At 44.7% G+C, this 13,007-nt stretch overlaps 1 protein-coding gene across 2 annotated transcripts in view; it reads right to left on the bottom strand.

The window, feature by feature from the left end:
- The window catches only part of LOC106569321 (GREB1-like protein), a 106,201-nt gene that overhangs the window by 9,916 nt on the left and 83,278 nt on the right, over window positions 1-13,007 (bottom strand). For both annotated transcript variants that reach the window (XM_045694219.2, XM_045694220.2), the window contains exons 27-30: window positions 10,459-10,663; window positions 9,266-9,431; window positions 8,542-8,911; window positions 5,225-5,425 (exon numbers count right to left, since the gene is read on the bottom strand). In XM_045694219.2, coding sequence (XP_045550175.1) covers window positions 5,225-5,425; window positions 8,542-8,911; window positions 9,266-9,431; window positions 10,459-10,663 — 942 coding nt within the window. The remainder of the gene's footprint in view (window positions 1-5,224; window positions 5,426-8,541; window positions 8,912-9,265; window positions 9,432-10,458; window positions 10,664-13,007) is intronic.

Raw genomic sequence — 13,007 nt, 5'->3', positions numbered from 1 at the left:
GTACCACAGCCACTAAGGAACATTCACTGTCTTCTTGGTAAGCAGCTCCTGTGTTGTTTAGGTTATTATCCTGCTGAAACATGAATTAATCTCCCAGTGTCTTTTGGAAAGCAGACTGAACCAGGTTTTCCTCTAGTACTTTGCCTGTGCTTAGCTCCATTCTGTTTCCTTTTTATCCTGAAAAACTGAAGTATCTATGGTTCTACGAATACCTGGAAGACCATCAATACATTTGAAAGTATGGATTATATCTCTCAATCTCCGCGCAGGCTGAATAATAATATTAATAAAGTGACTAATACGGTGACGTGCCCCCACGGTTCATATAAAACTGTATGTCAGACCACACACTGTTTTAGAGAATCTTCTCTCCCAAAGATTCAGAGTGACAGGAAAGTACTGACGGTCTTCCAGGTGTTTGTAGAACCATAGTTACATTGGTAAATTCTGTTTTATATGTATGAAATAGAACGGAAGTTACGAATGTAACTATGGTTCTACAAATACTTGGAAGACTGTCAGTATTCATACCAACAAGGAATAGCACTACTAACCTCTGATTAATGTGGCAGTGACACTGGAAGAATGGCAGACCCCATGTTGTTGCTAGATGCGACATTGACCTTGTAAAATCTTGAGAACGTGCAGGGCGATGACCAGGCAGCAGCTGTGCATATCTCATTCAGGGGGACGCCTCTCAGTGCAGCCCAAGATGTGACAACACTTCTGGTCCAGTAACATATCACACTTTCTGGGACAGGGAGCCCTATACCCTTGTAGGCCTGAGCAATGACATCCACAACCCAGTGAGAAAGCCTCTGTTTGGACAATGCAAGGCCTTTTGACTTCCCAACGAAGCACAGAAACAGCTGGTCTGATTTCCTGTAGTGCTCCAAGCCTTGCATATAGCATTTGAGGGAACGGACTGGACACTGGAGATATGCTCGCTCCTCCTCCGCATTCTGGAAAGGAGTGAGGGAAGTAGGCCGCCAGCTCGATGGCTTGATGTGAAGGGGTGATACATTTAGGCAAAAGGCTGGATAGGGCCATAAGGCCTTCCATGGTATGCAGACAGGACTCAGAGAGTGCATGGAGCTCACTCCCACGTTTCGCTGATGAAATAGCTAAGAGGAAAGCCGTTTTCAGAGGTAACCATTTTATGTCTGACTCCTCCGTATGTTCGAAGGGAGGTTTCATCAAAGCCTCCAATACTAGTCGCAGATCCCAAGTTGTCGCCCAGACAGGTCCACATGTTCAGTTCCAAACCGCTGCCATATCATCTTCACTACTTGCGGGTGAAGTCTCCATTCTCCCGGTGTCGGTTTCTGTCACGACAAGAAGTCCGCCACCTCGTTCACCTTGCCTGGGAGATGAATGGCTCGTAGGGCCCATGTCAGAAGTTGTTGGGCCACCTCATTCCCCCTTGATGATTGATGTGGAACACTGTCAGTGTATTGTCTGATTGTATCAGGATCCGGCAGAAAGTGATTCAGGGCTAAGTAAACTGTCTGAAGTTCTAGCACGTTGATGTGCACTTTTCTCCAGCGGGGGAGCCACTCTCCCGATACAGACCTGTGTTGCCACAGTGCTCCCCAGCCTGTTAGTGAAGCGTCGGTCGTCAGTTCCCGCCTTACCGGAATTGATCCAAGAGGGACATCTGTAGTCAGGTAGATTCTCTTCCTCCATGGCCGCAGAGTAGAGTAGTATGCCCATGTCACCTGCATTTTGGTGTTTCTGTCCCTCTTGGGGTCCAAGCGGAGGTCATTAAACCACACTTGTAGTGGTCTTAAAGACAGGAGGCCTAACAGTGTCACCCTGGAGGCCGCCGTGAGCGTGCCCATCAGTTGTCGGAACGTTCGTACCTTCACCACTCATTCAACTGGAAAATTGCAGAAGCAAAATGCTGTTCACACGCTGAGTTGTTTACATGCCCTGATAGTACAGGAGTTCAGAGCTATACCAATAAAGGTGACCTTTTGGCTTGGTGTTAAGTTGCTCTTTTTGTTGTTCATGGTAAGGTGGGTCAGTGTCAGCGCTTTGTTCTCGGCCGCAAACTCGCGAGAGGGGGAGCAGATGAGCCAGTCGTCAAAGTAAGGAAGGATCTTGATCCCCTGTAGGTGGAGGGAGATCAGGGCTGCACTCACACATCTTGTGGAGATGCAAGGAGCCAGGGAGAGGCCGAAGGGTAATATCGCAAACTGGTGTGCCTGGCTTTGGATGGTGAACTGCAGAAAAAGCCTGTGTTCTGGAAAAACAGGAACGTGAAAGCCATCAGTTTCGTGGGCTTTAGCTCTTTTGGTCGCCCTGGGTGGATCCAGGCGAATAACGCAGGTAAATTATCTGTGAAAACCAGGCTGTCAATTCTGACTAACCCCGCTCACTTACTTTCACAGGCATAATGGTGCAGTTAATGCTGGGTTCAGCAAGGGCCTCATACAGGTGGCCAACGCTTAGGCAGGCGGGGCACAGGTCATGACCATCTTCTACTTGCACATGCATGTTCAGTGTTCTCTCAGAATGTGAAGAAAAAATATATAAAATAAACAAATAAAATATTTCTTATGCAATAAACTGATTAATGAAATTAACTAATATAATAGTAACTGGAGACTGTATTACAACTACCACAATATAGAGTAAAGGTAGAGAGCTTCAATAATCTGGCAGGAATTGTACAGCACCTGCCAAACAATTTAGGGTGAGCCTAGCTATGACCACAGGGCTGGAGCAGCAGAGATATCATGTTTAGGAGAGATATCACATAGGCTTATTAATGTGAAACACGCACGAATGGCCGTCGTTTGGTAAGCCAAGCTGACAACACACAGTGGCAGCTAGGTGGAGTTAGTAAACTAGCTGATGACACACAGTGGCAGCTAGCTTGTAGCATGCCAGCAATACCAGGGGAGAGGAATGCCTAGGGGAGGCAATCCAAATCTCATGTCTTATAGCTGAGTAGGCTAACAACCTTCCTAGACGCGGTTATCTAGGGAAGTGACCCGTTCGAGTTTGAAATAGTCGAAGGACGAGTGCCCAGTGGCCTCGATAACGAGCACAGCAGTGGAGAATATTTTGACAAGGTTAGCACCGGAGTACGGTGGCACACACACACACACACACACACACACACACACACACACACACACACACACACACACACACACACACACACACACACACACCACTTTGACATTGTAAGGGTATTGTGTATAGGCCAGTGACCAAACATTTATATTTAATCTATTTTAAATTCAAGCTGTAACACAAATCTTAAGATTTTCACATTCTCTTCACCCCTTTTTCAAAATATCTCAGCTAATACAGGGCCTATGTTGAGGTAACTGACTAAATCTTACCTCAGGGCCTATGTTAAACACCCTCCCCATAGGCCAGAGAGAAAAAACGTGAAGTTTTACAGAGAATCTCATGCTATTTTACACATTTTGAAACGAGGCTCAGATTTTTTTGGCTGTTTTAGAACTCAGGGATTCTTAAAAGATGGGACAATCTTAACTATATTGTGATTGACCAAAGTATTAGCCATCACACCATGTATAGGAACAACCTCCTAATTATTATTATTTATTTTTTATCAACTAACTGGATTCATGTCAACTCCATCAGACACCATAAAAGGCATTTCATTTTTACAATTATTATCCAACAAGTGTTTAAAGGCCTTGATTGTTTAATTCTAATTTTAGATTATTCAAATATGGAATACAAATCTCCAAACGTCTTTTTGTTTTGTTTTATACCTGTATTTTGTTAGAATTTTGGCATGTTTTTCTAGGTTTAGAACATAAAACAACATTTATAAAGCAAATATTATCCCTTATACCTAGAACAGCAAATACTTCAACAGCAAATGTTGCAGAACAGTAATTCTAATATTTTTTCTGAATATTTACAAAAAAACGATATCTCACCATCAGTGATGGAATTGACAAGCCACTGACGGAGTTGACAATAGATATTGAAAACAGACATATTTTTGCCTCAAAAAATAAAAGTTCAATACAAACATTTGTAAAATATGGAGAATGATTCATTTCAAAATCCCCAATAAAAACAACCCTTCTATCAGATCTTGCAGCACTCTGACGGTGTTGACATTAGACAGAAATCTGACGGAGTTGATGTTTTACAGAGTTGACATTAGACAGAAATCTGACGGAGTTGATGTTTTACAAAGTTGACATTAGACAGAAATCTGACGGAGTTGATGTTTTACAGAGTTGACAAAAATAAAAATGTTCTTCTTCATTCAAGTGGTATACAAAGCAACAATTTTGTTTTTCTTCAGTAGCTTTATGACTCCAAAACCTAATTACATGTAACATATTTTAACCAAAATTCATATTCTATCTTAATCTATCAGGCAGACGGAGTTGACAGTTTATGGTTGTGACCAAGGTGATTCCAATATTGTCTCTTTAAATCTATCAAAAGTAGAGAACTTTACAGATTATGACTGGTCTTTTGGCGCTACATGTAATGAGGACATGAATAAGGGTTTTAGACAAATTAGGATTTTAGACAAATCTGACATCTCCATCTTTTAGGATTCAAAGTTTGGAGAGAAATATTCTTTAAAATCACAGAATTTTATTGCAAGAAACTTACTGCAAGAAATCTTACTTCAGGGCCTATGTTGAGGCAGCCGTCTATGGATCTTACCTCAGAGCCTATGTTGAGGTAGCCGTCTATGGATCTTACCTCAGAGCCTATGTTGAGGTAGCCGTCTATGGATCTTACCTCAGAGCCTATGTTGAGGTAGCCGTCTATGGATCTTACCTCAGAGCCTATGTTGAGGTAGCCGTCTATGGATCTTACCTCAGAGCCTATGTTGAGGTAGCCGTCTATGGATCTTACCTCAGAGCCTATGTTGAGGTAGCCGTCTATGGATCTTACCTCAGAGCCTATGTTGAGGTAGCCGTCTATGGATCTTACCTCAGAGCCTATGTTGAGGTAGCCGTCTATGGATCTTACCTCAGAGCCTATGTTGAGGTAGCCGTCTATGGATCTTACCTCAGAGCCTATGTTGAGGTAGCCGTCTATGGATCTTACCTCAGAGCCTATGTTGAGGTAGCCGTCTATGGATCTTACCTCAGAGCCTATGTTGAGGTAGCCGTCTATGGATCTTACCTCAGAGCCTATGTTGAGGTAGCCGTCTATGGATCTTACCTCAGAGCCTATGTTGAGGTAGCCGTCTAGATCTTACCTCAGAGCCTATGTTGAGGAAACTGTCTATGGACAGCACAGGGTTGCTGTTGTTCTGTATTGCCTTGGGGAACAGTCTGTGGCTGCAGCTTTGGAGGAACTTCTCTAGGAGGAATTGAGCCGGGGCAGCCAGGAGGGTGTGATCACTGTCTGGGGCACAGACATACTGGTACGGGCTGATGGGGGCTGGATTCTCCATCACCTAGAGGGGGAGCAGGGTGGAGGTTAGGGTGACTGACTGTGTTTCAGACATATTCAGGCACATACAAACACACTATATTATGTACAATACCAGTCAAACGTTTAGACACACCTATTCATTCCAAGGTTTTTCTTTATTTTTACTATTTTCTACATTGTAGAATAATAATGTATACATCAAAGCTATGAAATTTACATTTACATTACATTTAAGTCATTTAGCAGACGCTCTTATCCAGAGCGACTTACAAATTGGTGCATTCACCTTATGATATCCAGTGGAACAACCACTTTACAATAGTGCATCTAAATATTTTAAGGGGGGGGGGTTAGAAGGATTACTTTATCCTATCCCAGGTATTCCTTAAAGAGGTGGGGTTTCAGGTGTCTCCGGAAGGTGGTGATTGACTCCGCTGTCCTGGCGTCGTGAGGGAGCTTGTTCCACCATTGGGGTGCCAGAGCAGCGAACAGTTTTGACTGGGCTGAGCGGGAACTGTGCTTCCTCAGAGGTAGGGGGGCCAGCAGGCCAGAGGTGGATGAACGCAGTGCCCTTGTTTGGGTGTAGGGCCTGATCAGAGCCTGAAGGTATGGAGGTGCCGTTCCCCTCACAGCTCCGTAGGCAAGCACCATGGTCTTATAGCGGATGCGAGCTTCAACTGGAAGCCAGTGGAGAGAGCAGAGGAGCGGGGTGACGTGAGAGAACTTGGGAAGGTTGAACACCAGACGGGCTGCGGCGTTGTGGATGAGTTGTAGGGGTTTAATGGCACAGGCAGGGAGCCCAGCCAACAGCGAGTTGCAGTAATCCAGACGGGAGATGACAAGTGCCTGGATTAGGACCTGCGCCGCTTCCTGTGTGAGGCAGGGTCGTACTCTGCGAATGTTGTAGAGCATGAACCTACAGGATCGGGTCACCGCCTTGATGTTAGTGGAGAACGACAGGGTGTTGTCCAGGATCACGCCAAGGTTCTTAGCACTCTGGGAGGAGGACACAAGGGAGTTGTCAACCGTGATGGCGAGATCATGGAACGGGCAGTCCTTCCCCGGGAGGAAGAGCAGCTCCGTCTTGCCGAGGTTCAGCTTGAGGTGGTGATCCGTCATCCACACTGATATGTCTGACAGACATGCAGAGATGCGATTCGCCGCCTGGTTATCAGAAGGGGCAAAGGAGAAGATGAATTGTGTGTCGTCTGCATAGCAATGATAGGAGAGACCATGTGAGGATATGACAGAGCAGAGTGAAATAAAACATATGGAATCATGTAGTAACCCAACAAATGTTAAAGAAATAAAAAAATATTTTATACTTGAGATTCTTCAAAGTAGCAACCCTTTACCTTGATGACAGCTTTGAACACGCTTGGCATTCTCTCAACCAGCTTCATGAGGTAGTCACCTGGAATGCATTTCAATTAACAGGTGTGCCTTGTTAAAAGTTCATTTGTGGAATTTCTTTCCTTCTTAATGCATTTGAGCCAATCAGTTGTGTTGTGACAAGGTAGAGTTGGTATACAGAAGATAGCCCAATTTGGTAAAAGACCAAGTCCATATTATGGCAAGAACAGCTCAAATAAGCAAAGAGAAACGACAGTCCATCATTACTCTAAGACATGAAGGTCAGTCAATACAGAAAATGTCAGGAACTTTGAAAGTGCAGTCGCAAAAAGCATCAAGCGCTATGATGAAACTGGCTCTCATGAGGACCACCACAGGAAAGGAAGACCCAGAGTTACTTCTGCTGCAGAGGATACGTTCATTAGTGTTGACTGAACATTAGATTGCAGCCGAAATAAATGCTTCACAGAGTTCAAGTAACAGACACATCAACATCAACTGTTCAGAGGAGAAGGCGTGAATCAGGCCTTCATTATCAAATTGCTGAAAAAAACAATGCTAAACTTGATTAGAAGAAGAGACTTGCTTGGCCAAGAAACAAGAGCAATGGACATTAGACCGGTGGAAATCTGTCCTTTGGTCTGATGAGTTCAAGTTGGAGATTTTTGGTTCCAATCACCATGTCTTTGTGAGATGCAGAGTCGGTGAACAGATGATCTCCGCATGTGTGGTTCCCATCGTGAAGCATGGAGGAGGAGGTGTGACGGTGCTTTGCTGGTGACACTGTCAGTGATTTATTTAGAATTCAAGGCATACTTAACCAGCATTGTGCAGCGATACGCCATCCCATCTGGTTTGCGCTTAGTGGGACTATCATTTGTTTTTCAACAGGACAATGACCCAAAATACTCCTCCAGGCTGTGTAAGGGCTATTTAACCAAGGAGAGTGATGGAGTGCTGCATCAGATGACCTGGCCTCCACAATCATCCGACCTCAACCCAATTGAGATTGTTTGGGATGAGTTGGACCGCAGAGTGAAGGAAAAGCAGCCAATAAGTGCTCAGCATATGTGGGAACTCCTTCAAGACTGTTGGAAAAGCATTCCTCATGAAGTTGCTTGAGAGAATGCCAAGAGTGTGAAAAGCTGTTATCAAGGCAAAGGGTGGCTACTTTGAAGAATCTAAAATATATTTGATTTGTTTAACACTTTGTTGGTTACTACATGATTCCTTGTGTTATTTCATTTTTGTATTTTACCTTTATTTAGCTAAGCAAGTCAGTTGAGAACAAATTCTTATTTACAATGATGGCCTACTAAAGGGCCCCCTCCGGGGACGGGGGCTGGGATTAAAAATCCCAAAAGAAATGTAAAATATAGGACAAAACACACATCACAACAAGATAGACAATACAACACTACATAACGAGAGACCTACGACAACAACATAGCATGGCAGCAACACATGACAACACAGCAAGGTAGAAACACAACATGACAACAACATGGTAGCAACACGGTAGAATCACAACATGGCAGCAGCACAACATGATAGCAGCACAAACCATGGTACAAACATTACTGGGCACAGACAAAAGCACAGTTAGGAAAGTTATTTCATAGTAGTAGTAATGTCTTCACTATTATTCTACAATGTAGAAAATAATAAAAATAAAGAAAAACCCTAGAATGAGAAGGTGTGTCCTTACTTTTGACTGGTACTGTATATATTAAAAAAAAGTTTAAAAGAAGGATTTGGTCTAAAAAGTAGGAGCAGAAAACTCACTGTGAGTTTGGGTTTGACCAGAAAGTCCTTGTTTCCTCCAAAGGGAATGTGTTTCTTCATCAGGCTAAAGTGGTTGAAACGACAGAGCAGCAGACCACTGCTGTTGGCTCTCAGGTTGAAGTCCACCTCCTCACAGCTGTACCTGTTAAGGTCGTACTGGAGGTTCTGTGTCAGGTCCACATTGAGCATGACAAAGTCATGGAGGTGGCATCGGGAGAAGGGCATGGCAGGCAGGCAGCGGGCCAGGCCACTGCTCCACTTGCGGGTGCCACACATGGTATACAGGAAGATCTTAGGAGTAGCCTCAATGTGCTGCAGCACCGTCTTCAGAGACACGTTGGTCAGACTGGGCCCTGCGTCTGCCATATCACTGAGGGAGAGAGCGAAGAGACAGATATTAGTAAGGGTGTTCATAGAGTAGTCCAGATAAATGATGGTTCTTTCTGAGAATTCATTGCAGATCAATATTCATGGGCCAACAATCAGGATATTTTTGAGTATATATATATATATTTTTTACATTTTAGTCATTTAGCAGACACTCTTATCCAGAGCGACTTACAGTAGTGAGTGCATACATGTTGGTACTTTTTCATACTGGTCCCCAGTGGGAATCAAACCCACAACCCTGGCATTGCAAGCGCCATGCTCTACCAACTGAGCCACACATGAGGATATGCTTGCATGCATGCGTGCGCATGCCAGTTTGAGTTTGAAACTGTACCTGCTGCTGTACTGGGGTTGGTGTGCGTTCCAGAGCACACAGGAGTCGTTCATCATGACTATGAAGGGCCAGATGTCCTGCCTCTTGACCCCCTGCTCTTCCTGACGGTTCCTCTCCAGCTCCAGGTTGTGGTATGACAGCTCCTTGATCATGAACCGAGCTGCCCCTGGGACAGAGACAACAGTAATGTTACAGCTATGTTACCGACAGTGGGTACGTTCCAAATGGCACTCTATTCCCAATATGAACATTACTTTTGACCAGGGCTCTGACCATAATGACATATATGATGATGGTGGAGATCCACTGATTCCTTTTTATTTTATTTTGTTTGTTCTAGTCAAATTCACAAATTGTATGAACACAGCAGAAAAATATTTGCCAACCACTAACCAAAGAGCTCTACCACAGAGCTCCAACTCTAAGGCTCTAACTCAAACGACAGTCTGAACACAGTAGCTTTGACCTGAATTCTAATTATTACTTTATTGGTCCGTCCACTTGCTGAACTGTCCTGTTTTTTCGCCCTTTACCTAATGCCCCTATTGCTGCACGTGCCATGTGCCTGTAGTGCTGCAACACTATTGGTCCATCCATAAAGACTACACACCTGATTGGTGGATCCATATATCAGACTACTGGCCTGCTTGTGTTTTCATTGACCAGGCCCTGCCCTATTGGTTAATGTAATATTTAACTCTCACCTACTGACTACAGCCTTACTCAACAGATGGCAAGATACAATATGTCTCTTGAAGTTCACACTGACTGCCATAAATTCATCACTATCAGCAGAGAGAGATAAGCTACTGGACAAACTAAAAGTGTAAAATACATTAGTGTATAAAGAAAGACATAAATGTAGTTTATACAACACAAGGCAACTCTATGATCTCTTTGCCGAGTGTTCTATCACAAATGACTATGGTCCTCAATGCTACCACTCAGCAGTGAAACACCTTATTGATGGGATGAAAAACCTGTAGTACTGCAACTCTCCAATCAGGGATCACAGAACTAGACCAATGAAATTAGAGGAATTATCTAAATGAGGGGTGAGGTTGCCCCTAGACGCTGATCTTGGGTCAGTTTTGTATTTTCCCCACTAATGGTTAAGGTTAGGATTGTGGGAAGGGAAGCTGATCCTAGAACTGTACCTAAGGGAAACTTCACCGCAGAGCCCAGACACTCACCGACTCCGGCGCTGTTCAACATGGCTGGCAGCACCAGCAGGATGTGGTTGGGCCATTTTTTCCTGTAGTGTTGCATCTCGTACTCCTTGACCACCAGGATGTGGAGGTGGGCGGTGCCCTCCATGGCGTGGAAAATGTTGAAAAGGCCGTGCTCCTGACGCCCCGTGGTCGGGGTGAAGATGGGGCTCTTCAACAGACTGGGGTCCTGGGGAGAGGAAGTAGAGATATAGTTAAAGTTGCATAGTGCAGCTGGCTAGGGCCCAGGTAGCCTGGTAAAGCAGACTGACTGCTGAGCTGAGCTATCATGAGATCAGGCTGCTTCCACTAGGCTAGGGCCAGGGCTCATTAGCATCAAACTACTAAAGTGAGAGAAGGAGAGGTACATCAGTGTATAGTTCGCTCTGTGTGAGACATGTGGCAACTTCTTGTAACATAATGATGTGAGTGTCTGTGTTGATAATGTGTTGCTTACTGTATTTGTTGCTTACTGTAGGTGTTGTTTACTGTAGCTGTTGCTTAAATGTTGCTTATGGCACTGTTTCACTGAAGCATATAACATGCAGTTAGGAAAGCTAAGGCTAGCTTTTTCAAAAGAAATTGGCATCCTATAGCACAAACTCAAAAAAGTTCTGGGACACTAAAGTCCATGGAGAATAAGAGCACCTCCTCCCAGCTGCCCACTGCTCTGAGGCTAGGAAACACTCAATCCACTATAATAAAGAATTTCAATAAGCATTTTTCTACGGCTGGCCATGCCTTCCACCTGGCTACCCCTACCCCGGTAAACTGCACTGCACCCCCCACAGCAACTCGCCCAAGCCTCCCCCCTTTCTCCTTCCCCCAAATCCAGATAGCTGATGTTCCGAAAGAGTTGCAAAATCTGGACCCCTACAAATCAGCCGGGCTAGACAATCTGGACCCTCTCTTTCAAAAATGATCTGCCGAAATTGTTGCAACCCCTATTATTAGCCTGTCTTTCGTATCGTCTGAGATTCCCAAAGATTGGAAAGCTGCCGCGATCATCCCCCTCTTCAAAGGGGGAGACATTCTAGACCCAAACTGCTACAGACCTATATCTATCCTACACTCCCTTTCTAAGGTCTTCGAAATCCAAGTTAACAAACAGATTACCGACCATTTCGAATCCCACCGTACCTTCTCCGCTATGCAATCTGGTTTCAGAGTTGGTCATGGGTGCACCTCAGCCACGCTCAAGGTCCTAAACAATATCATAACCGCTATCGATAAGAGACATTACTGTACAGCTGTATTCATCGACCTGGCCAAGGCTTTCGACTCTGTCAATCACCACATTCTTATCGGCAGACTCAACAGCCTTGGTTTCTCAAATTCCCGCCTCGCCGGTTTCACCAACTAATTCTCAGATAGAGTTCAGTGTGTCAAATCGGAGGGCCTGTTGTCCGGACCTCTGGCAGTCTCTATGGGGGTGCCCCAGGGTTCAATTCTCGGGCCGACTCTCTTCTCTGTATACATCAACGATGTCACTCTTGCTGCTGGTGATTCTCTGATCCACTTCTACGCAGATGACACCATTCTGTATACTTCTGACCCTTCTTTGGACACTGTGTTAACTAACCTCCAGACGAGCTTTAATGCCATACAACTCTCCTTCCGTGGCCTCCAACTGCTCTTCAATGCAAGTAAAACTAAATGCATGCTCTTCAACCGATCGCTGCCCACACCTGTCCGCCGGTCCAGCATCACTACTCTGGACGGTTCTGACTTAGAATATGTGGACAACTAATAAATACCTAGGTGTCTGGCTAGACTGTAAACTCTTCTCCCAGACTCACATTAAGCATCTCCAATCCTAAATTAAATCTAGAATCGGCTTCCTATTTCGCAACAAAGCATCCTTCACTCATGCTGCCAAACATACCCTCGTAAAACTGACCATCCTACCGATCCTCGACTTTGGCGATATAATTTACAAAATAGCCTCCAACACGCTACTCAACAAATTGGATGCAATCTATCACAGTGCCATCCGTTTTGTCACCAAAACCCCATATACTACCCACCACTTCGACCTGTACGCTCTCGTTGGCTGGCCCTCGCTTCATACTCGTCGCCAAACCCACTGGCTCCAGGTAATCTACAAGTCTTTTCTAGGTAAAGCCCCGCCTTATCTCAGCTCACTGGTCACCATAGCAGCACCCACCCGTAGCACGCGCTCCAACAGGTATATCTCACTTGTCACCCCCAAAGCCAATTCCTACTTTGGCCGCCTTTCCTTCCAGTTCTCTGCTGCCAATGACTGGAACGAACTGCAAAAATCACTGAAGCTGGAGACTCATATCTCCCTCACTAGCTTTAAGCACCAGCTGTCAGAGCAGCTCACAGATCATTGCACCTGTACATAGCCCATCCAACTACCTCATCCCCATACTGTATTTATTTATTTATCTTGCTCCTTTGCACCCCAGTATCTCTACTTACACACTCATCTTCTGCACATCTATCACTCCAGTGTTTAATAGGTATATTGTAATTACTTTGCCACCATGGCCTATTTATTGCCTTACTTC

Source organism: Salmo salar, chromosome 14, assembly GCF_965601325.2.
Source record: "Salmo salar chromosome 14, fSalSal1, whole genome shotgun sequence".
Taxonomy (NCBI): Eukaryota; Metazoa; Chordata; class Actinopteri; order Salmoniformes; family Salmonidae; genus Salmo; species Salmo salar.
This window is presented reverse-complemented; position numbering and strand designations above follow the sequence as displayed.